Below are 26,117 nucleotides of genomic sequence, written 5' to 3'. Positions count from 1 at the left end.
TTCCGCCGCCTTTGTTTCCCGGGAATCTTTTGGCTGTTGCACAAGGTCGGCTAACTCCCGAGGACGGTGCCATTTAGGTGTGACACGCGTCCGAGCCGGGCCGGAAGCGCCGCCCAGTGGGGACCCGTAGGGAGAGGCGGGGAGGGGGCGGGTGGCGTCGGTGGCGTCGGTGGCGGTGCTGCGCGGCCGATCGGGACGGGGGTGGCCCTGCAGCAGCTCGTTCAGGCCGTGGGTCGTCGCTGCAGCCGTCTAGAAAGCGGAAAACGACGACTCTGCGGGAGAACTCGGCAGAGCTTGGGAGGCGGGGAAGGAGTGTGTGAGAAGGGCCGTGAGTGCATTTGGGCGTTGGGGATAAGGACTTCGAACTTGCACCTGCCATGCAGAAGTTGATTATCTTTTTTTCTTTTCTTTTCTTTTGATAGATTCTGAAGATACCCGGCGTCTCATTTCTCGAATTTCTCTCGGCCCTTGTCAGTTTATTCGTTGCCTAAAGTGAGTGAGGAGAGCATTTATTGCAACCGCTGAGTTGAGATGGGTTGTGATGGCTGAAGCGGCCAGAAAAACAAAAGAAATGGGAGAGGGGACCGGATAGGAGGTGGTGTCCTGGGATGTGGGAACTAGATAATGATGGTACTAATAGTTACATGTACCGGGTTTTACTGTACCAGACACTGTTCTAAAAACCCTTTGAATGTGGCCATTCAATTTCCAGTCCCGTGAAGCCGGCCCTCTTCACTGACCTCCCTGAGAGATGGGGACCCTGAGGCTCACAGGGTGTAGAACCTGCTCAAAGGAAGACCAGTGAGACTTGCAGAGCCAGGGTTTGAATGCTGATCCAGAACATACCTCTAAGCGGCACCCAGTGGTTGTTCCCCATAAAGATGTGAAGAAAGTGAGGACTTAAGGAGTGAGGGGCTGGGATGGCTTGAACAGATGTGACAGGTGGAGCAAGGAACTGACATAGAGTGTGATCCAGGTGAAGACAGATGTGAGGGTAGAGCTGGAAATGAAGCCTTATAACCTCGAGTCCTGGCTCGGGCCTTCCTCTCTAGGATTGTGTGGGACAGAAGAGAGGTATTCAGCCACACACCTACACTTGAAAGTGGAAATAGAGAAGATAGTCAGACCTCGGTTCTGAAACATCTTCCATCTCGAATAGTTAGGTTCTCAACCAGGTTGTTCATGAAGAATTCTCTGTTGTCAAACAAAACGTTGGTTCTCAGTTATGCTGATACCTGTATCACTGTCTCAGGCAGCAAAGGAGAGAATGTGCCAGTGGAGTCAGTTTAGTGCTAAACCTCACGTTAACATCTCAGGAAATTGTGCTTAAATATTTTTGTTTTTTGGGGGGAGGGGAAGCTTTTGGGAGTCTGGAATGGATTAATTCAATTTACATTACTTCTAATGGGAAAAAATGATCCGATTTTCGAACAGCCTTCTGGAACAAAGTATGTTCCAGAACCAAGGCTCTACTGTACTAGATCATAGGATTTAAGGATTATGTGATACAGCCACCTTAAGGTGGCTGTATCACATAATCCTTAAATCCCAAAGAGATGAAGTAATTTATTCAAGGTACCCAGGACTAGAAACATTTATTTTGTCTTAGGTCCAGTGCAATGAAATTTAGAGTTTTTCTCTTTTTTTTCTTTAATCATCACCTGAGGATATGTGTTTTGTTGTTCTTTTTAGAGAGGAAGGAAGGGAGAAAGAGAGAAACATTGATCGGTTGCCTCCCCTATGCACACTGACTAGGAATTGAACCCCCAACCTGGGTATGTGCATGCAGGAATTGAACCTGCAACCCTTCAGTGCACAGGATGATTCCCTAACCAAATGAGCCATATATAAGGCAAATTGGTTGATGTTTCTCTCTCACATAACATTTCTCTCAAATTAATAAACATGTCTTCAAGTGAGGATTAAGGAAAGGAAGGAAAAAAATAATGTACTGTTCACAAATGCAGTAAGTCTAATGGAATATAATAAAACAGCATATTCCAGAGATGCAATTTGGAGTAGTGGAAATCATGGGCTTAAGAGTCTAGTAGGTCAGCTTAGCCACCTATTTGCTCTGTATAATTGATACAACTTTACGTCTCTTGTCCTTGATTTCTTTATCTCTAAAATGGAGATATTATTGATAGTTCCTCACTTGCAATTAGAAGCAGTGTTTTTAAGAACCTAGCATAATGTTCGGAGCAAAGTTGATGATAAATACACAGCAACTGTTACTACTCCCAAGTTAAATGAAAGTGAAGCATTGCTGAATCATGTATGCAGTCACATGGCAGCTTCTAGATCTGATATTTAATAAGTGGGTCAAGGACTAGCCTCTCGGCCTAATGGTGAAAAATGTCTATTCATTTTCTGAAGGGTAAGTCTGTTATTTCAGAGTGAATGAAAATTTTAGATGTGCGGATAGCCAAGGGACATTGATATATACACCATATTCCTTTAAACTATTTGGCGTTCAAAGATAACATGGTTTTTGTTTTTAAGATTATTTTTTAACTATTCTGTTTCGTGAAAAGTGAGCAACCTAGGTTCTAAGTAACTGATTTTATACTTTACAGATGCATGGTCATGGAGGCTATGACTCTGATTTTAGTGATGATGAACACTGTGGAGAATCTAGCAAAAGGAAAAAAAGGTAATTTTTTATTGAGCTGTGCTTTGGATCCTTTCTAGATTGAGATGAAATATAAAGAAATAATATTGAAGGTTTTGGGATTATGTTTATATGTGAAGACAATGATGTTCTACTGAGTTAATTTTTGATTAAAGATTTGAGAACAGTTATGTGAAAAATAAGAATATGTTTATGCTATGAAGAGATTTATAGAAGTGGAAGGGGAAGAAAGACTTTATTTGCAGATGTCATAGCTAAGATGGGGCGTGGTTGGTGGTCCCTTTGCTAGTGCTTTACTTCAGAATAAGCTTAGTGTAGGGGAGTTAATGGGAGTTTTTATGACTTGGAAGGAACAAGATTCGACAGCCAATAAAGCTGGGGCTTTATAAGGAAGCTACTACATCTTGGTGGGATTGCTATTAGGGGTGTGGTTTCAGCTTCTAGTGCTTAGAAACTTGATTTTATCTAGTAACTTAGAAGTAGTTGACTGTTTGATTGATTAATCAAACTTACAAAAATTGGTTTATTATTTTACACTGAGAGCAATATATTAGAGATACTAATTGAGACTGAATATTTTTGTTGGGTAATCAAGTCTATGTGGATAACCAAAAGGACAGAAAGAATTACAGCAAACTAGAGGCCCACTGCACAAAATTCATGCATAAGGGATGGTGTCCCTCAGTCTGGCCTGCACCCTCTCCAGTCTGGGACCCCTCGGACATCCCTCTCACAGTCCAGGACTGCTGGTTCCTAACTGCTCACCTGCCTGCCAGATTGCCCCTAACTGCTGCCTGGCAGCCTGATTGCCCCCTAACCGCTCCCCTGTTGGCCCGATTGACGCCTAACTGCTCCCCTGCTGGTCTGATCACCCCCAGCAGCCCTCCCCTGTTAGTCGCCCCACACAGCCCACTGTTCAGTCATTCAGTTATCCTTCACTAACCCTCCTGCCAGCCTGGTTGCCCCATGCAGCCTGCTGTTTGGTCATCCATCCAGTTGTTTCAGTCATGACGGCCCCTGACTTTTTATATATTGGGATTACATTTTATGTGTTTCCATTTTTAAGATTTTTCATTAAAAAATATTACTTTGTAAGAATAGAATTTGAGCAAATCTAGTTAGACAGCCTCCTCTGCTCTAGGGTTACATATATCTATCTAACTAGCACTAACAAATATAGTCTATATTACCTATAACCAGTCCTTCTTTTCATATTATCAGTTCCCCAAAACTTTGATATCTCTACTTCACAAACAGGGAAATTGTGGCACAAAAAACTTGAGTAACTTAATTTTATTTAAGATTAAGATAGTGAATGCCAGAGCCAGAATTTGAACCCAGGAACCTTGGGGGTCAGACACCGGGACTCATACATTTGTTGGTTTCATCTCCGTTTTATAGGTATAAAAGTAAGTTAAGATATTAAGATATGTAAGGAAACATAAAATGTATCATTAAAAAAAAATAGTATAAGGAAATTTTTGGTGTGATGGCAAAGTTCTATATTTTGAATTTGGTGGAGACTATATGAATGTGTGTTTATTAAAAATCATAGAACTGTACCACTAAAAAGGATGAATTTGAATATATATGTTATACCTTAATAAACCTCATTTTAAAAAAATTAAAATAAACATTTTTATTATACCAAAAATAAATAAATAAATAAATAAAAATGAAATGTATCATTAAAGATCAGTGAGTCTTTTTTTAAATTAAGGCTTTAATTCTTTAAAACATGTTCCAATTGTGAAAATAAAAAGAAATAAGAAACCCTTTGAGAAAAACAAACTATTAATAATTTTTCTTCTCAATAAACCAGGACCACAGAAGATGATTTACTGCTCCAAAAGCCATTTCAGAAAGAAAAACATGGAAAGGTGGTCCATAAACAGGTTGCAGAAGAATTGCTGGATAGGTACAGTATTTCAACATAAATCACTTTTTTAAAATTTAAGATGTTTTTGTAAGCTCGGGGACTTGAAGATTTGAATATATTAATTAGAATATAGACATTGGACTTTTCTTAAAATAAAATTTTTCTTAACAGGGAAGAAGCAAGAAATAGAAGGTTTCATCTCATAGCTATGGATGCTGTATCCTTTTTATATTTCTAGGTTTTTAGAACAAGTAGAATATTTTAAAATCTTTTTATTTTATAAAAATCTTATTAAGCCAAATTAATACTTTACTTTTAAAGTGTTTATTGAATTTTTTCATTTCTACTTTTGAGTACCGTTTTTTGTTGTTGTTTTTTTACTAATACTGTATATAAAAAAGATTGAGGGGCAAAAATAATAAAAAACATATTCCCAATGTTCCAAAAACAAGTTTACAAAGTTAATGAACTTGCAAATATTTTTTCTAACTTGTTTTGCCAGGCTCTCAACATTTCTCATTTTAATACTATGCTTGCCTTCTGTCTCATTAACTCATTCTCTTCCTACCCGCTTCTTGGGTAGTTATAGGGTCTTCGTAAAATAGTTTTGAAAAGTAGATCTGTCTGTAGACTGTTCTCAGGTCTGCTGTGGCTTCAACTCTCAGGCGTGAGTTGGTCCTCTCTTTAAACTATACCTTGCTTCCCTGTTATGCCATGTCTCAGCTCAACTTTTTGGTAAAACTGTGGCTGATTACAGTAACTACTGCCACTAGACTTCCATATTACCGAATATTGGAAAGTGAAAGAGAAGCCAAGCAAGATCTGAAGTATTTCTAGGTGTGTTACTATGCTCACAATTGGGAGAAGGAGACAGTGTCAATTAGATGCATTCCCTCCCATCTGTAGCAGTCTGTTTCACTTTGTTATCATTTCTGATACTTTAAGTCATAGAAGTTTTCTTTTCAACAATTTATTTCTCTTATCTCCTAACCCAATTGCCAATTGCTTATATTTGCATTTCAACTTCTACTCCGCTTTCTCTGGCACTATATTCATTTAGAGGTGTTGGGCATCTATGTAAAACCTGGTGAGGGTAAAAGGTCCCCTTTTCTGGCGTGGGTAGAGGTGGAACACATTTTTTTTCTGGAGTGTTTGGCTGGATTCCAGTAGTTATTGTCTAAAAGTTACCTAGTTTGTTAGACTGCCACTCTCTTGGTTATTCAATTAGAGAAGGTTCTGGGGCTTTTTAAAAAAATTTGTGCTAGTTGGTATTTCTATCTTCACTTCCAAATCTAGGATTTAAAATGCAAAAAAGTTAATTCACTACCATGTTATACCATGGGTCCTGGGGTCTCTAGCTTCTTTCCATCTTTTAGAATGTTCCTGTTTTGCTTTTAAAGAAATTTTTATTGATTTTTAGAGAGAGAAGAGGGGAGAGAAAAAAACATCCACAAGAGAGTGAAACATTGCATACCCACTTATGGGGGATTGAGCCTGCAACCCAGGCATGTGGCTAACCAGGAATTGAACCAGCAACCTTTCAGTGCATGGAATGATACCCAATCAACTGAGCCACACTGGCCAGGGTCATGTGTGTGTGTCTCTTAAGTATATAATATCCAAGGGATTTAGCTGTTCTTGGTGGAAGAAATAGGGAGAAGTATATCTTTGTCTACTCCATCTTTCTGGAAGAAAAGCTCCACCTACCACCTGCTTTGGAAATAGATTTTAGAACCACAGCTATGCTCATTCATTTAGATGTTTTCTGTGCCTGCTTTCATACTAAAATAGCAGAACTGTGCAGTTGCAACAGAGACCATATGGCCCACATATTTACAAAAAATATTTGCTAATCCTAGCTCTAAAAGATTTAAGTGACTTCCTAAGGTCACATGATTCATGAGTGATAGACCAAGAGCTAGAACCCATATCTCCAGATATTTGGCTGTTCTCTTTTTTCTCTTATGACATGTTAACTGTTTTGATCCCCGTTTTGTAAGAATATTTTGATTTGATACTCTATTAGAACACATTTTGATCAACTAAGTCACTATCCTATATAATAAAAGGCTAATATGCAAATCAACCAAATGGCGAAATGACTAGTTGCTGTGATGTGCACTGACCACCAGGGGCAGATGCTCAAGGCAGATGTTCAAGACAGTGCTTCTATGTTGTCTTCAGTCTTTGCTCTGTGCCTGGATGTGCAAATTAACAACCATCTTGGTTAATTTGCATACTTGATCCTGATTGGCTGGTGGGTGTAGCGGAGCAATGGTTAATTTACATATTACTCTTTTATTAGATAGGATAATAGTGAAAGAAATTCTACTCCTTACCTTTAATTTTTGTACTCCTTAAATACAATTTTATCATATTGTGATGAGTAAAATGAGTGATGGTGTGAGGCTATATGTAGTTTAGCAATAGAAGAGGAAACTTTCCTTCTCGCTGGTAGAGAGATGTTTTATCAAGAGTAGTATTTTCTTGAAAAATGTTTAAAACAATATAAACAGTATTCAGTAGAAAGTGAAAGTCCCTGTTCTCTATAATGTTCAAATGTAATAGTCTAATATTTACCTTTTCTTATCTCTGAATTTATAAGCATTGTATGGTATATATTTACATATTAACAAAGCATACTATGATTTTTATTTCTACTCACTACTATGTCATGGACATCAAACAACTCTTAAAATCCTTAATTTTTTGCATTTCAGTACCAAAGGCATGCAAAGTTTGTAAATGACTATATTTTATATTATGGTGGCAAAAAAGAAGATTTCAGGCGATTGGGGTAAGTGTCGTGAAGTTTAATTGAAGGGGAGAGTGGAGATCTTTTAAAGACCCATTGCTCCTGTGTCTTCTGGTTCTGTAATTTTCCTCTGCTTTCCTCTGTTGTATCATAAAGTGGAGAGACCATCCATAGCTTCTAGCTAAGTAGCTTCTCACGAAACCCATTTCTCTGGCAACAGGTAGCCTGCAGAGCTACGGCTGCCCCTGGAATAACAGATGTGAGGAATACACATATACCTGATTACGCAGGGTGTTTTGTTGTTGTTGTTGTTGTTGTTGTTGTTGTTTAATGCTCTTTGAACTTTTAAACCTCAGTGTTTGGGATTGCTTTTTTAAAGGTAGGGAAAACAAAAAAACCTCACTCTAATATTTCCCACACGTGAAATTGCTTTCTATATTTGAGGCTCTTCTCTTGAGAGCCTCTTGGTTTTGTTTGGGTTTTTCCCTCTGACTTAACAATTTTCTGAATTGGGAGACCCCTAAAACACTTCCTACCATATTAATCTATCTCAAACTTACCTCCCTTTCAATTCAGCCTGTATTCCCCTACAATCCCTTGTTTTACCCCTAAACTGTTAGCATCCAGAAAAATTATACCCTTCAAATCTCTTCCTTACTGTCTTCTTAGGAAGCAATAGTGAAATGAGGAATGGTAAGCTCTTCATATAATTTTAAAACTAGATCTCAATAGGGTAGTGTTATTGACATTTTTGTATTTTCTGAAAGGTATTTTTCATACATTTTCCCTTGTCCATTTAATGTTTACTCAGATTTCTCATTTTATCTTTGGTTATTTAGCACCATGTGTATAATTGAAATCAGTTCCAGAGATGGATGGTTTCTTATCCATTTAAATTGCTTCTGTAGTAGCATTCTTTATAGTGCCTTTGAAAAGTACTGAAATAATTTACAAATATATGAACATATATGCATACACATAAAACTGGCTTTGTCTTTGTGAATTTCATTTTCACTTAGGTCTTCAAAAGCCTCACAAACTGTTTAATTTTCTAAATTTGACTAATTCAGTGTTTATATTAGATTGAAATAGTTTTATTTTCCAGGGAAAATGACAAGACGGACATGGATGTTATACGAGAAAATCATAGATTCCTATGGAATGAGGAGGACGAAGTGGACATGAATTGGTAATTTTAGTCATCTGACACATAATGCATCAAATGCTTTTGTTCTACCTCTCTTACCCTGCAGAGAACAAATCTGAATTGAGGACATAAAACCACGCTTCAGATTACTGAACCTAGTTTGGTTCTTTTGGTAACTTTTAACAGTTTTAACTGACTTCTCATTGCTTGAGTTTGTCTTTAAAAAAAGAAAAACATTTTTAAAAAAATATATATTTTATTATTGATTTTTTACAGAGAGGAAGGGAGAGAGATAGAGAGCTAGAAACATCGATGAGAGAGAAACATCGACCAGCTGCCTCTTGCACACCCCCTACCGGGGATGTGCCTGCAACCAATGTACATGCCCCTGACCGGAATTGAACCTGGGACCTTTCAGTCCGCAGACCAACACTCTACACTGAGCCAAACCGGCATCAGCAAGAAAAACATTTTTAAAATGATATTGTTGCCCTGTAAAATGCTTCTTTTCAAATTTTTAAAATATTTTGGGGGAAAAAGTAATACCTGAAAATGGTCCTAAAAATCCAAACATTACAAAGGCTAAAAAGTGAAGAGTAAGGCCCTTTCTCATGTCTGACTGTCAGTCTTCTAGATTCTCTCCCCAAGAGAGCAACTATAATAGTTCATATTCAGAATTCTATGCATGTATAAGTAAAAGACATCTTTTAAAACTTTTACATCGTATGCATTATTTATTTGACATTGCTTCCAAGTAGCAAACTATAGTTAAATTTCTAAAGGAAGATTTATATTTTTTTATGAATCTAGGGAGAAAAAACTTGCAAAGAAATACTATGATAAATTATTCAAGGAATACTGCATAGCAGATCTCAGTAGATACAAAGAAAATAAGGTATGCCTTCCAAATATTTCTATAAGAAGGTTTTTATAAAAGTAAAGTGTTACTTTTATTAAACTATCTTACCCCTCACTATTCTTTTAAAGATGAGATTCTAGTCTAAAGTGCCCTGTATCTATAAGGTATCATGTGGACCATTTAACTCTGCAGCTGTGGAACTTACAAAGGGCCCCTTAGTCAAGGGTGCTTCTTTGTGAGCTGAGGCAAACAAGTCTAAAATTAAACACAAGTGGCTACTGGATCCTGTTTTCATCTTGACTCTAGTCTAGAGCCTCTCATGATTATAATGAATGATTTGACACTGCAGAATGATGTTTTGTTTCACAGATGAAATTGATTGACTATTTTTTCCAAATTGTTTATCATTTGTAAAGAGGCAGATGCACATCTTTTATTACAGAAATGTCTATTTCTGTAAAATGAACTTACCCGCTAATTAGTAATGGCAGATTTTCATTCCCACTTTACATCTTATTTTAGTTAACATTAAAGGGATTTTTATTCTTATCCCATATTTCACATTTGTAGCTAGAGAAGGTGACCCAAGAACATATGATCTCAGTTTGAAGTGGCAGGGGAGGTAATGTTGCATAAATCTATATGTTTGGATTATGTACATTTATATTAAGTAATACTGTTTAAAAAAGCTGTCTTAAATTTACTTATAATAAGGAGTTTGTTTTCATTTAAATAGTTAAAACTCAGAAGCATAGTTGGTTTAATTTTCAGTAGTGCCTTTAATATGTGGGTTGCTTCACAATATTCTCATAGATAATATTAGAGTCCATTTTTATAACATATGCATTTGGTGTATCCCAAAGACTTCCTCAATTTCATGTGAATTAGGTCTCATCTCTATGCTAGTTATTGCCATATCGAATTCAAAAAGCACCACAGCAGTTGGAGTTACTTGAAAGTCTCTACATTTCAAGTTGAATGTGAAACATAGGTCTTTCTGAGAGCACATAATGAAGCAGCTTTTTCAACTGTGACTAATTTGTTGATTGTTTTTCAGTATTTATTGAGGACTAGGCTAGGTATTGTGGATTAACACCTGGTGTCCGCCCTTCAAAAAAACAGCACACCAAACCTATAGTCCAGTTAAGGGAAGAATGTGTACTTAGTGAATAATTAAGTATTTGTAGTCTCCATGGTATATTACTGGAAATCATACTTTAGAGAGGATAATCTTAAAACAAATTATTTTTTTCCTATTAGAACATGATGAATAGTAAGAACAAGGGTTAGTGCAAAAAGAAATCAGATAGGACTCACATGTTTTGAGTGTGAATACTAGAGAAATAGGAAATATGGAGGGAAGGGGATCTTTTTTAAAAAATAAGACTTTAATCTTTTTTATAACAGTTTTAAGTTAGCCAAATTGAGGGGAAGATACAGAGATTTCCCATCTACTCTTTGCCTCACACAGGAGGGTATCTTTTTTTTTGGAGAAGATAATGACTGTGTTTTAGCATACCATGTTTGAGGTGTTGGAGACAGAATAGTACTTTGGATTTCCTTGGTAGAATGCATTTTCTCATATTTTATTTATCCAAAGACAGTGTTTTATTCGTTTTTTAATTAACCAGCTCCTACCATATATAGTAGTTAGATAGGGTATTTTTAGTGAATTCCAACCTTTGTTCCACACCTCCATTTTCTTCTTTGTTGCTTTTTTCCTTCCATCATTGAGAATTTGGTTAGATCATTGCATCAGTTAGGATTAGATTCAGCTGAGGAGAACAGCAAGCACTCCCAAAGAACATGGCATAAATGAACTGTAAGTTCAGTCCAAGTAGATGGCATCGAACCTTGTGTCATCAGGAAGTTAAGATCCTTTTCTCTTATTGCTTGCATGTGTGAGCTCTGAGAGTGAGAAGAAGAGGCTCAGTACCAAGCCTTGAGTAACTCCAGTGTTTAATCCAATGTATCAGCAGAAAAATTCCTATCTTCAGGAAAGAATGTAAAAACATCGAGACAAAACCTCAATCTTTCATATGAGGAAATTTGCAGTTGTTGCTTTTAATAACCACTTTTTATCCTCAGAATGCTAAGCCCAACAAGTAGTTGTTAATAATTTTTTGTTGAATAGATTAATGAATGAAAGAAAGTTTGAAAACTATTACATTACACATTTTACTGTGCTTCAGTAGGCATCTCTATGTTGGATGGAAAGCAATCCTCACATGTATGGGTTTAAAATAAAGCTATTTTGAATTTTTTATTTCTCCTTTCTTAGACTGGGAAGATTTTCTTTGGGTTTTAATCAGAATATTTTGAAATATTTTGCACCCTTATTTTTACTTGAAATACAAAATTGCCTGCCTTAGCCTGTTTGGCTCAGTAGTTGGAGCATTGGCCAACTGACTGAAGGGTCTCAGATTCAATTCTGGTCAAGGGTATGTACCTGGGTTGCAGGCTCCTTCTCCGGGTCAGGGCAGGTAACCAATTGATGTGTCTCTCTTACATCCATGTTTCTCTATCTCTTCCCCTTCCTTCCACTTGCTCTGAAAATCAGTGAAGAAAATATCCTCAGGTGAGGATTAACAAACAACAACAAAATTGCCTAATTCAAATAATAGTTGGTTTAAAAAAATAATGCAACAACCTATGAGATTAGGATTTTTATAACAAGGAAATAGACTAGATTGAGACGGTAAGTTACTTTCCCAAGGCCACAGAACTGTTTAACAAACGAGAGAGCTTGCTTTGGGTCTGCATATTCTGGAACTAAACTTTTAACTATTACAAAAGTACACCATTACTAGAATTATGGTAAATTAGTTTATGAATGTGAAAGATATTAAAAAGCAATGGAGAAAAACCATTTTTAATCAAAAAACAAAGTTGTGTTTAGGAATCCGGAGGGCAGTTTAACATATTTCTGCTTTAGGATTCCAAACTGGTACCATTACTCTTTCCTGTTTATGACTATACTGCTGTAGTGGGAAGAGAGCCACATGAATGAATGATGTGGCTGTGTTTATAAAACTTTATAAAAGTAGGCAGCAGGCCTATTAGCCATAGTGTGCTAACCAGCGGTATAATATATACCAGGTACAAGTCTAAATACTTTATATGTATTATTTAAACCTCTTAGCCCAAAGAGGCAGACGTTGTATTACTTCTACTTTACAAATGAGGAAACAGGAACAAGTGGATTAAATAGCTGTTTAGTGGTAGAGCTAAGAAGTAAATCTAAACAGTGTGACTCCAAAGGCTGGACACTTGCTCTGTGGTATACTGCTTCTTACTGTACCATAACCTCGTTTTCTGTTTTCTGTCAGTCATAGGAGACACCGATCTATCTACACACACACACACACACACACACACACAATTAATTTAGATGTCTTTTGGCCTGGCATCTATAACTTTTTAAAGTAAAGAAGATTGTTCCTTAACAGATAAATTGGTAATTGTTCAAGTGTATTTTTAAGTACCTGGAATCCTATGAGAGAAAAATGATAATGGGAATTAGTTTTATTTTTAGGTTAATAAATGTCATTATGTCAATTGTTGTCTCCAGGTTTAGATTTATTATATACAATTTAATGTTTAAATTTACTCTGGTCTAAATGTAAAGTTTTTTCTTGTCAGTTTGGATTTAGGTGGAGAGTAGAAAAAGAAGTAATTTCAGGAAAAGGTAATTTTTTTCTTTAAAATTTTATATTTTAATAGGATAAGGTTATTTTGTTATATTATTGAGTTTAAGTCATTGGGTAAGATTATTCCTAATGTATCAGTGAATAATTACCCACAAAAGTAAAATTAAAGAAGGTATACTCATGATGTATTACTAGCAGAGGTCAATATAATTAATGCTTTATATTTTTACCTTTAGAATTTTTGCTTTTAGAATATTTAGAAAAGTTGTAGGACTGATAATTTTCAAAATTCATTTTGATAATTTAATTTTTATGAAAAGTTCAGATTCCTGCTGGTACAAATTATTAAGATACAAGTTTTATTTGTACAAATAAAAGTTTGATCTTTTTTTTTTTTCTGTCAAAGTTAATAATCTTTGAGTTTCTTTTGCCCCCACCCCCCACCCCCATCCCCTTCTTGGATCATCAGTATTAGTCCTTTTTTATAGAAGGTTTTAATGTACAATGGATATGATAATGTGGTATTGATTTTAGTGTCAAGTGATTCTAAAATTTAGAGCATTGGATTTGGTTACTTTATCTACTTCATCTCTAAGTGCTAGCACTTTTAAATGTGCTTTTATTGCCATTTTATGTTGATATCTAAAATAAATGCCATTATGTTAATACTTAAAAATATAAATTGTAATAATATTATTAAATATTGAAAAGGATTCACCCAGATGTATGTGTACTTTGGAAAATATATTTATCCTTTTAGGGTATTAGTGAGTATATATACTCTTTCAGTATTACCATTTTCCAAAGTATACAGTTCCCTAACAGGGACACTAAAATTTTATCTGTAAATATAGTCTATCTATTAAGCAAAAATTCTGTGACTTGTTTTTTTAATTAATTTTAAAAAATTGATTTTGGAGAAAAAAATATTGATCTGTTGCCTGCCACATGTGCCCCAACTGGGAATTTGAACCCACAACCTCAATATGTGCCCTGACTGGGAATCCAACCCACAACTTTTTGGTGCATGGGAAGACGCTCCAACCAATGAGTCACACTGGCCATGTGACTGATTTTTAAAAATATATAAATTTTATTGATTTCAGAGAGGAAGGGAGAGGGAGAGAGAGTTAGAAACATCAATTATGAGAGAGAATCTTTGATCGACTGTCTGCCTTCTGCACTCCCCCCACTGGGATCGACCCCACAACCTGGGCATGTGCCCTTGACTGGAATTGAATCCGGGACCCTTCAGTCTCCAAGCCAATGCTCTATCCACTGAGTCAAACCAGCTAGGACTGATTTTTTTTTAAACCAGTTCTCTCATCCTTTTAAATTGTTACTTGTATATACATTTGTTGAATGTATTATAATTATTGTGGTCAGTTTATTAATGCTGCTTTGTAGAACTAGGAATTTATGTAAAGAGTAAATTTCAGCCCTAATACCAGGTTAGATAGAATATTGTCACACCTGTCATAGCTAATAATTCCTTTTTTTTTTTTTTTTGCAGGCCAGTTTTTCTGTGGAAATAAACATTGTGATAAAAAAGACAACTTAAAGAGTTGGGAAGTTAATTTTGGTTATATTGAGCATGGTGAAAAGAGAAATGCACTTGTTAAATTAAGTAAGTTGACTAGATGATTCATTTCTTCAAAGTTTATCTAATAATTTAGATTTTAAAATATATGGACTAATTTAAGACTCAATTCAAAATTTTAATGTTTCTTCCTATAAGTGCCCTTTTTCTCAGAGCTTCCCAAAGTCACAAACAGTGTTTGAGCCAAACATGTTAGTATCCTCAGCAATCTGGTGACATTTAGGAAAAACAGTTCTAATGTTAATGTAATGCCATTGGTAAAGTGAAGACCTCTTCTCATTAACTTGAGAACGTCACCAATGTAGAATGAAATGCATAGTATCAGAAAAGGCTCTGTACAATCTCATATTAGCTGGTAGCTATTGTTGTGGTGGAGATAATAATAAATACATTCTTTGTGTCAATAAAGAAAAAGTTTTAGGAAGGCATAATTGTTCTTGATATCAATCTTCAAAGCTTAGGGTTGCACCCCAGAATATAGTAGTTTCTCTTAATATGCATGTTTTAGAATCTGTTATTCATTCTTTTTCCCCCTTAAGCTGGTATTATGTCATCTTCTCTTCACCATATTAATAGCCTTCTCTAGTACCTAAATAAATGTACCCTCAGAGTGTTCTCCAGAAAGAAGTCATACATTTCCCTGTATGCTACTTAACACGCACCAGTACAGCTGGTTTCTGAGTTCCTCCAAGAATTGCTTGCTCATGAGGAAACGTCTACTAGTGTGACTGAGAGTAAGACAAAACAAGAGGCCACAGTTGAAGAACTTTTTAAACAGCCCTCTTCCATTTGAAAACTCCTAGAGCACTTTACTATTGTTATCAGATATCTTTGATGTAAGATACACATTAATGCTGCCAATTGCTTTTAGAATAAATTAAAGGCGCATTTTTCTAAAGTAATGTTAGAATTTCAGTTCCTCAAGCATTCGAATATTATTTTAATATTAGAATTGTATTGCTTTCTCAGCTTATTTGTTTCCTCTCATCGTAAAAGAATATAAGGGAAAATGAGAATTTATGATACTAAAGGTAGAGGTGCAGTTATTCACATTCAGCAGTGTGACTTTTTTCCTTTTTTTTTTTTTTAGGATTATGCCAAGAATGTTCCCTTAAATTAAATTTTCATCACAGGTAACTTATCTTTTAAAATGCTATTTTTAAGGGTTAGTAGTCTTGGACATAGTCCCTTATCTGCATTGAATGTTTAAATGTAGATTTGAAGGGTTGATGGTTTGATTGGTTGATTATATAGAACAGTGCTTTCCAAAGTGTGGTACGCATACCCCCAGAGGTACGGAAGAGTTTGGTGGGGGTACGCGTTGTACTGGAGTTTGGTGGGGATATGCACTGCACCGTGCTTAGCTGCGCCTAATTCTACGTTCTCATGAGTACGAGGGGTACTCAGCATTACGAAAATTATAGAAGGGGGTACACATACCTATGTCAAAAGTTTGGGAAACACTGCTTAGAATATTGGCATCACTTGATGGCCACATACACGAGAGAACTGGAATGGAAATTCATGGTGCCTTAATCTAGCCATCCAGTTTTAAATGTGAAGGCTTGTGCAGGATAGTAGATAGATCCTAGAATTTTTAGTTTGGAGTCTATGTTCAGATACCATGATATTCTTAGAAACTGTATTATAAAGCAGATCTTCATAATGTGATTCTTATGTCTCATTTAAACAATGTTTTAATTGGAGTTTAAAATCAGGTTTCTACCAAATGAACTAGAATGTGTCTGCATACTGAGTAGATGAGGATTATCAGTATTCGGCAAAGTGCAGTAGATGTAAGATTATGGGCTTTGAAATCAGACCCCTGTGTATTTCTCTCAGCTATTCCACTTACTAGTCATCTTCACAATGACTAGTAAGTGGAGTAGCTGAGTTATAGCATTCCCACCTTTCTCTAAGTTATAGCATTCTCACCTTTTCCTATTAAAATTTCCTTTTATCACCAATTAAAATCAATTGCTTGACAACCATGGTACCAATAACCTTGTAAACCTGGCCTAGAAGAAATAAAGTTACAGCAGTAAAAGGATAAATGGTCTAAAGTAGACATATGAGTTAATAATACATCCTTCCACCCTCATTCTATAATAGTTTCACTAAAGGGTGCAGCAAAAGTAGTTTTACAGTTGTGAGTACATGAAACAGAGTTTATTCTTGTATATTTATTGTTGCATTGTTTTCCATAAGAAACAACTGTAAACCTATTTTGCTCTACTCTGCATATTTTTTAATTCTTAAGAGAATTTTCTGTTTATTGATAGTGTAGAACTGTGGATTCTTTTTGTTGTATTTGTTTTTCAAAGTATAAGTAGATAATTATTTGAAGGGAAATGAGATTTGTTTTGTAATTTTCTTTTAAATAGCTAAATAGAATATAAAAAGAAGGAAATCAGTAAAAGTATGATTTATATTTACTAGGTTTGTATATAGAACTTATAAATAATAATTTTTTGTCTCAGAATTTTCAGGCATTATCATCTTACAGAATTGTCCTAAATGAATACTAACCTAAAATACTTACAGTCTCATTTAAGGAAGTACTTTACTGATTTTTTTTTTCTCATTGGTTTTAATTTTTATAAAGGTCAGTTGAAAAAGTTGAAAAAATTAACTTTAATTTTATATTGTTCAACATAAAGGAGAAAAGAAGTTAAGTCCAAAAAAAGGAAGGACAGAATCAAAAAAGATTCTGAAGAGTCACCACATAAAAAATCCAGATTATCTCCTGCAGAAGGGACCTCTAAGAAAAAGAACAAAGGTAAAGGGGAATTAGGATACTATATCTACTCATATTTCTGAAAATGAAGTGTGATCTTCCATATGTTTCAAATGTAGAATGTAATTGGTGAATATGTTTAGAATTCTGTTTTATATTGTTGACAGGAATCTGATTGGAGAATCTAGATATGAATTTATAATAATAGGAGTTTCAAGAACAAGATTGGTTTTGATTAATTTTTGGCAGATGGTATAATATTTTCCAAAAAGCCTTCTAATTTCTGGATTTGTCACTTAAAGGCTTGTTACCTTGAGCAAGTTACTGAAATCTTGAGTTTTACTTTCCTTATGTAAGTAGGAGTATTATTACTATCTAGCCTCTGTAGAACGTGAGCTTATTGTGGAGAATCAAATAATGTGAAAGGCACTTTTAACACTTTAAAACAGCTGTTGCCAACCTTTCAGGTCCGCAGACCACCGGCTGGCGACTGCTGCTCCAAAGGTTTCCTCAAACCAGCGGTCGCCAACCTGTCGGACCTCACGGACCAGCAGTGGTCCGCGGACCAACGGTTGGCGACCGCTGCTTAAAATAATACATAATCTATAAGTCAGTATAAAATTATAACACTATGATTTCAATTATGGTCTGATTTTCTCATTAGCATATGACCTTCTTGAAATGATAGAGATTGATATAATGTGTCATCAGAATCTAGCATGGTGCTGTGCACATATACTGAGAAAATAATTATTAAATTCAAATTCATCAATTCTTCCTCTGCAATCTTTAGGCTTTCTAAGCCCTCATTTCTTCATGTGTAAAATGGTCATGATAATAGTACCTAGCTCATAGAATTGTTCCGAAGTTGGAATGAGATAATACATGTAAGCAATTTGCTTGGTATTTGCCACATAATTAGCTATTATGAAGGTTACTGCTAATTGCTTTTTCAATCCCTAATAGAATCAGAATGGCTGTAACTTAGAGTGATTTAGACTTAAATTAGGTAGATAATGGTAGATTGAATTAGATTCAGTCCAATGCTACTAAATACTTGAACAGGAGAGGGCTCCCTTGCTTCAGCTGTGAAGATCTTTAGCTAGGTTACATTCTTACATGCATTTTTTTTTTCTTCTGCTTGCATATTATGCTATATTTAAGTTTATAGTATTATCCAGTTTAGGCTTGATAAAATTGATAGATTGAAAGGAAAATACTATTATTCTATTGTTTATTGAGAAATGACATTCAAACCAGAATGCCTTTTTGTCTCTATCTTAATCATTAACTCTAAAATAAATTTTAATTAATAAATGTGAAAATATAATTTGAGCTTTTAAAAAATTTTATATACTCTTATGTTCTAGTAAAATATTTGAAAATTTTGTTGCATTCGTTTTTGTATTACATAATATTGTTACATTCATATCAGAGTATGATACCATGTTAATCACTGCATATTCCAAATTAAAGAAGAACTAATCTGTTGTAAAAATTTACTCATTACCTTCAAAACAGCTAATTAGGTAACTGGACACTTGGGATGGGTTGCACCATGCATGTTATCTTCCTTATAAATATTTTTTTCTTCAGTGTTCCATATTTCAGTAGATGGCAGACATATTTATTAACCCATATAATAATATCAGAAACCTAGGTATTATCCTCGATGCTGACTTTTTTTTCTTTCATTATTTATGTTTAACTTGTCACCGAATTCTATCAGCTTTACCCCAGAATATATATTTCTCAAGTTCTCTCTACCCTAGTTCAAACTACCATGTTTTCTCATCTAGGCTTCTGCTCTATCCTCCTTTCTGGTTTCTTTACTGTCTTGATTTCCCACCTTCTCTTAATCTGTTTGCCATAATGCAGTGATATCCTCTTATTCTTGGGATAATAACCTAAATCCTGGACAAAGCCTAAAGGCTCTCAATAATCCTATGTAATAAAAGCCTAATATGCTGTCTGGTCTTCCAGTCGTCCATTCAACCAATTGAAGCGTAATATGCTAATGATATACTAAGGCCCCTCAACCACTCACTGTAACATGCACTGACCACCAAGGGGCAGACAGTCGATTGGTTGACCAGTCGCTATGACATGCACTGACCACCAGAGGGCAGACAGTTGACCAGTAGACCAGTCGTTATGATGTGCACTGACCACCAGGGGGCAGACTCTTCTACCGGTAGGTTAGCTTGCTCCTGGGATCTGGCCTAGCGAGAAGGGCTGGACACACACTGGAGCCCTCCTGCAGTCCCTCCCCAGCTGGCCAACTTCCTGCATCCCTCCCCAGCACGATCATGCTTCTTGATGTGATACTCTCTTGCTAGACCACCTTAATTTGGCTCAAACTTGAATAGCAATTAGTAAATGCTTAATATCACAGACTGTTGACACTCCTTCTCAAAACAATCTACTTCTTTTTATTTCCTTCCTGTCTTCCTGGCCTTTCCTCATCTTTTTTTTACTACAGTTCCTCCTTGGTCTTACCCTTAGATGTTGGAGTTGCTCAGGCTGTTATAGACTTTCTTCTCTCTCTCTGTTCCTCCTGTATGATACCATCTATTCCCACAGCTCAGGTTACTGTTACATAGAATGTTACATAAGTATATGTTTGGATGAATGGATGGATGGATGGATGGATAATTGGATGGCTGGGTGGCTGGGTGAATGGAGAGGATGTGTAAGAAAGACAGATCAGTAGCTTGACTTTGAGGAACAGTTTGATTTGGTAGGTATGAGCAGAACTTACCGTAGGTAGACTGACTTGACAAAAACTTTAGGATCTTTCCCCTCCCACCACCACCCCATTCCCAAGCTCAATGCCTTGGAAAGGCCTTTTCTGACATCCTTCACCCCACTCTTCAGGTAAGGCTAAGTCCCTGTTACACATTTCAGTAGAACTCTTTTGGAAGAACTCACTAGATAACCATTGTAGAACTGAACATTTTAGTTTTATGACATAATTGTACATGTGATTTTTCAGTTACTGAGAATTCTCACCTGTATAGGATCTTTGGAAAAGTATTTTGAAAAATGAGTATTTATTTGTAAACAGCTTTCAGATGTTCAACATCTGTATAAAGTAGGGGTTCTATTGTAGTGAGTCTATGGTTTTTTGTTTTGTTTTGTTTTGTGTGTGTGTGTGTGTGTGTGTGTGTGTGTTTTTAGTAACATGAAATTTTTTTTTACAGGTATTTATTATTTTTTAAGCTTTGTACTAGGTATTCCAGTCCATATGAAGGCATAAACTGTCCCTGCAAAGAACCTAACATTTTAATTAGGGAAATAAATCTAGGGAACATGAAATATTGGAAGACGATGAATCGCTTTTCTGTAAGACTATAATGTAAAGACTGTTAGGAAGAATTCTGGTTACAGCTATGACTATTGCACTATTGCAAGAGGATTCTTACCAAAAAATGCTGTTTCCTTTTCAGGACATTCATCCTCAAAGAAAGAAGAAGATTCTGTAAACCGTAAGTATTAAGTATCTGTTTATTTAATAAAAATATGGAGATTCAAGTTATTTGCAATTTGGGTTTCCCATGAATTATGATCTGCTATAATGTAAATTATTTTTTGTTTTTGTACTATGTGAGAAAAATCATAGAAAAAGACCAGATGTGTATGATTTCTTCCCCAATTAAGAACACTTAAAAGTTTCTTAAGTATTAAGAGAGCATTAATTTTTTTTCTGTGGATACAATAGATACACATTTTAATTTTACATTATGGATTATGAAGGAAGAGAAATGGAGGGAAGGGGTTGGAGGTGGATTAAGATTTAAGAAATGTTGCACGGGACTGAGTTATCTCTGTCATTTGGTAATTTTGATCAAATGAAGTTTGTGATTTGTGCATGGAAAGCAAATGGTAGTTATTTTTTTTAATAAGTCCTAAGGTTTTCACAAGATTGGATCAAACCAAACTTATAAACTATTTGCTACTTCCACTTCCAACACAGAGTCAGTGACTTAAATTCTGGTCCCCACTTGCCAATAGGTTTGCATAGATTTGACACGGATGCGAGAGTTTCATTTTGTATTGCCCATTGTACTAATTGTTATTTCTTTAGCACACTCTTCCCATCTCTGGTAGGGTATAGCAGTTATCATAGGAATCAGTTTAGTTAAAAATAATAAAGATAATAAAGATACTTCTATTTTAAAATTATGACAAAATTGACATTTTTCAAATCAATCACCCTAAACTAGTCAACTAAAAATGATCAAATATTAAAATATAAGGCAATAAAATTATATGCCACAAAGTAATTACATTAATAATTAATTCTTTTCCAAAAATGACCATTCGTCTAAAAAAAGAGTTGACACAAATTTGGCCTGTCAGTACAGAATGTCAATACAGAATGTCCTTTAGTTAAACACCACAAAAATAAAACAGTACTGGTTTGCCACGGTGGTTCTAGCCTTTTACCTGTTGAACTTTGATTCTTGAATCAACATGTGTATCTGAACTTTGGTCCTAACTGAATCTGTTTGGCACACATTATAACAAAAAAATGGATAAAAAAGAGGGGGTACATTTCTAATGATCTACATACAAAGGTGAAAACATTACAAAGCCTCTGTCACTCTGTAATAACCAGTGTCCCAAATGAATATACGAGAAGAATCAAATCTTCTCTTATTTTTATGAAAAAACAAACAAACCCCCCCCCACACAAAAAAAAAACCCCCGACTAATTAGGCTAGATCAAGTTATTACTATGCTGTAACCCTGTTAATGATATAAGAGAACAAATTCTACAGTGCCTTTGAAAATGGACAGCTAATTTAAAAGGCTTTACAACTCTCATATTCCTTCTCAAGAGTACTTTTCAGTTTCCAGATTTCCTACACTAGGTAGTTTTCTGATGCCAGATGAGAGGACCAGTTGATTCCCAGTGGAATCAGGCTCGATTCCTAGTAGGGGATGTGCAGGAGGCAGATGATTGATGATGTTCCTCTCTCATCGATGTTTCAATCTCTTTATCCCTTTCCCTTCCTCTCTCGCTAAGAAAAAAAAAAAAGAAAGAATCAATAATAATATATTAAAAAAATTTGATATAACATATTTTTCCATGGTAATACATACAGATATGGTAAGGTCTTTTTAGCAGCTATATAGTATTTATTAAACCAATCTTTAATCCCTAATTGGTTGGGATTTAGGTTGTTCACTTTTGTTGTTATTATAGTGCAATGAGCATCTTTATACATATATTTAAGGTGCTTATTTTAAGTAAATAATTAAATTCCTAAAAGCATCATTGCTAGTTAAAAGGTTATGTATTTTCTAAACTAATCTGTATTACCAGATTTTCCTTAAGAAAAAGTTTACAGAATTTTTACTCTTAATAAATACTTATGAGAATTCCTGTTTCTTCACTGAAATAGGCCTATTCTCATTAATGTTCTTTCTACAAAAATCTTAATTTACATGTCTTATGTATGACCAAAAAAAAAAGAAAAGAAAGAAAAAGAAACTAATCAAGGACAACCACGTATAGTGCAAGAGATAGTTCCCTTATAAGAGTTAATATCGTAATTACTATACTTTAACTTAGTGTAACTTAGAAAAGTTTTCCATGAGACTTTAAATCCTCTGTCTTTTTTGCCAACACTCTTCAGTGTATCTCAGATTATTTATTTATTTTTAGAAAGAATTTATTGGTCTGGAAGAGTGAAATAAATTTCCAGAGAGCCATAAAAGTTGAAGCTAAACTGCAGTTAAATCTGAAGTTAATTTAATTGCATTGGTGGGTATTTCAAAATGTGTTTTAAATACAATACTTATGTTTTAAAAAAAATCTTTTTTAAATGAACAGGAAGCTCTGACGAGGAAGAAAGTACCTCAGAATCTGAACTTTGGAAGGGCCCACTACCAGAGACCGATGAAAAATCACAGTAAGTTCTAATATTAATAGATAATGCACATCTTTACATCAGTTTAGGAAGCTCTGACCACAGCCATTCTTGATAGCAGTTAATGAAAAACCTTATCATCATGAATGTCTGTTTAATGCCAAGGGCCACTTAGCCTGTTAAGATCAGTGTATACCCAGCCATTGTTTGTAGCCGTGAAGAACCAACTTGTTCAGCTTCCTCTTGGTAAGTAAATCTTTCCTCAACTCTAATAGATGGTGACCTCTGGTTTCTGCTTAGATTCCTTCTGTTGTTTACTAGCTTCTAGAGCAGCCTGCCAATGATATTTTGGTTATCATAAACTTGAACTTAATGCTATTTGAAGACATATACAGGTATAACTTTAATTGCCAAAATCCTTTCCCCCAAAGACAGGTAACTCATTGCATGCATTTTTTTCTGCTATGGGTTGTAAGAGCTGTCCATTTCTGAGATAGAATGGTATCAACTCTTTTCATCTACTGGGATGTCACCACTTGAACTTTATCTGTTAAAAGAGGATAAATGATACCTATTGCATAGAGCTTATTGTTAAAGTTTGATGAAATGAATGTAAATACCTGTAAGTACGGTGATTGCTCAATAAGTTTTAGTCTCATTTTGTTAGTTCCTAAGCATTATTGGTTCATAATAGAAAGAGACCTGTTAAATCAGTCATAATTTAATAATTTAAGCTGATTTTAAAATATCATGTTAAATATATGTTCTCTAATAGAATTCAGATGCATTTGAAAGAAGTGTTTTGTTTTGTTTTAAAAAAAAATTACTTTTTTCTGTATCCTTTGTTCTTTTTACTTATTTTTTAACCAAATAATTTTCACATGTGGCATTATACATCACATTATTAAAAAGTTATTGCTATAAGTAAAATATTGCTATGGTAAATTATTGGCTAAACTTTCAACTGTATAACTTCCCCTTGAATAGCTTTACTGCTGAAAATAACAGAATAGGTTTTAGAGTTAACTCATCTTTTTAGACAATAAAGACACTTGATTAAATCCTAAGTAGGCTTTTATAATCCAGAACTCTTTATGATTTTATAAAACTTGAGATTGATCAAGTACTGAACATCTAAGTACACACAGAGATTCATCTAATTTTACTTATTTAAGATCTTACTGTAATTTTAAAATTTCTATTGCATTCTCTGCCATGCTAGGGGAAAGGGACAGTAGCACAGGGAATACCAAGTTGCAGATAATTCTTAAATCAACTTTATCTGATTCTGTAATTTTTTTTCCAATTTTGACATGGTTGTGAGGGCTTTATGCAGTCACAGTTATTTAAAACCAAATGATAGAGTCCCATTGTGTATCTCTGATCTAAAAAGAATGTTTTCTAAAGAGACTGGTACACCGAATTTGACTATTCAGCTTGATACCCCATTCCCAGAAGGAAGAAAAGCAACTTTATATACATTTAATCCTTACAGCAACTCTGAGGAAATGTAATGTTCTCTATCTTACAGAAAAGTAAACTGAGCCCAGAGGAGTTAAGTAACTTGCACCCGCAGCTAATAAGTGACAAAGCCGTGGTTTAAACACTGCCTGACTTGAAAACATGTACCATTTCTACAGTACCACTCTGGCTCCTAGCATTAATATTTAGTTAGTACTTAATAATTTTTATACTATTTAAACACATTAAAATATAATTAATATCTCTTTAAGAGTTCTATTCTTTGTTTTAGACATAATCTACTGGTAAATTTACTATTTTACTCTTCTTTTAGTAAGAAAAAATTGAAGTTTAAATATATTTTCCCTAATGCTAGGAATAAGACTTGAGTATTTTTTAAAATACTTTATTTTTCATTCATTTCTTTTCTTTTTTTTTTTTTTAAATATCTTTATTGTTGAAAGTATTATAGATATTACCCTTTCCCCTCTTATTAACTCCCTCCTTCCTCAGGCCTTCACTGCACTATTGTCTGTGTCCATGGGTTATATATACATATATATGTAATTTATTTCTTGATCACACTATAATTTAATATGAGAATGAAAGAAAAGTTATAAAGTGAACAAAAAAGTAAATAGAAGAGGTGACATTTTATAAAGTATTTCAAAGTAAAATCTTAGGCAATAAATACATTTAAGGAGAGGTGCTAACATAAAACATTTTTATTTCAGTCAATCTGGGTATAGTTTTGGTTGTTCTAGAACAGTGGTTCTCAACCTTTCTAATACCTACAGCAGCAGTTCACGACCCACAGGTTGAGAACCGCTAGCAGGGTCACCTAAGATCATCGGAAAACACAGATATTTACATTACGATTCATTAACAGTAGCAAAATTACAGTTATGAGGTAGCAATAAAAATAATTTTATGGTTGGGGGTCACCACAACATGAGGAACTGTATTTAAAGGGTTGTGGCATTAGAAAGGTTGAGTACCAATGTTCTAGAAGCTAATAATTATTTAATGCAGTGTTTCCCAAAGTGTGGTACGCGTACCCCCAGGGGTACGGGAAGGTTTGGTGGGGGTATGCACTGCACCGTGCTTAGCTGCGCCTAATTCTATATTCTCATGAGTAAGAAGGGTACTCAGCATTATGAAAATTATAGAAGGGGTACACATATGTCAAAAGTTTGGGAAACACTGATTTAATGGATGAATCATGCAATATATTGACATGTAGAAAAATCAGCAAGTATGTTGAATTAAAATATTGTCACTATGTCACCTAGTAATATTTTTTTCTGTTTATTTTAATCAATTTGTATCCTTTTTTTAAAATAGGGAAGAAGAATTTGATGAGTATTTTCAAGATTTATTTCTGTGAGATGGAAGAAAGAAGCTTACTTTCCTTATTGTAAAAATATATTGTACTTTGAGGCTTTCTGAAATGTTTTATCTACAAGTCGCAGTTTGAGTGATTTGTCTTTGGAAATAAAAATTCATCCTCTCTCAAGA

The 26,117-nt window shown here is 34.9% G+C and overlaps 1 protein-coding gene across 1 annotated transcript; it reads left to right on the top strand.

The window, feature by feature from the left end:
• Nucleotides 1-75: 75 nt before the first annotated feature.
• On the top strand, nucleotides 76-26,117 carry LOC311632618 (protein FRA10AC1). Its single transcript, XM_084904353.1, has 15 exons — nucleotides 76-328; nucleotides 423-492; nucleotides 2,577-2,653; nucleotides 4,455-4,550; nucleotides 4,683-4,728; nucleotides 7,232-7,308; nucleotides 8,372-8,455; nucleotides 9,224-9,308; nucleotides 12,915-12,960; nucleotides 14,436-14,549; nucleotides 15,613-15,655; nucleotides 17,183-17,301; nucleotides 20,709-20,747; nucleotides 23,102-23,180; nucleotides 25,944-26,117. Exons 3-15 carry the CDS (start codon nucleotides 2,577-2,579, stop codon nucleotides 25,984-25,986), a joined length of 948 nt encoding a protein of 315 aa, XP_084760479.1. The 5' UTR covers nucleotides 76-328; nucleotides 423-492; the 3' UTR covers nucleotides 25,987-26,117.

The sequence above is a fragment of the Pipistrellus hanaki genome (genome assembly GCF_964339955.1).
Source record: "Pipistrellus hanaki genome assembly, chromosome: 14".
NCBI classification, from domain to species: Eukaryota; Metazoa; Chordata; class Mammalia; order Chiroptera; family Vespertilionidae; genus Pipistrellus; species Pipistrellus hanaki.
Note: the sequence above shows the minus strand (reverse complement) of the source record. Positions and strands in the feature narration are given on the sequence as shown.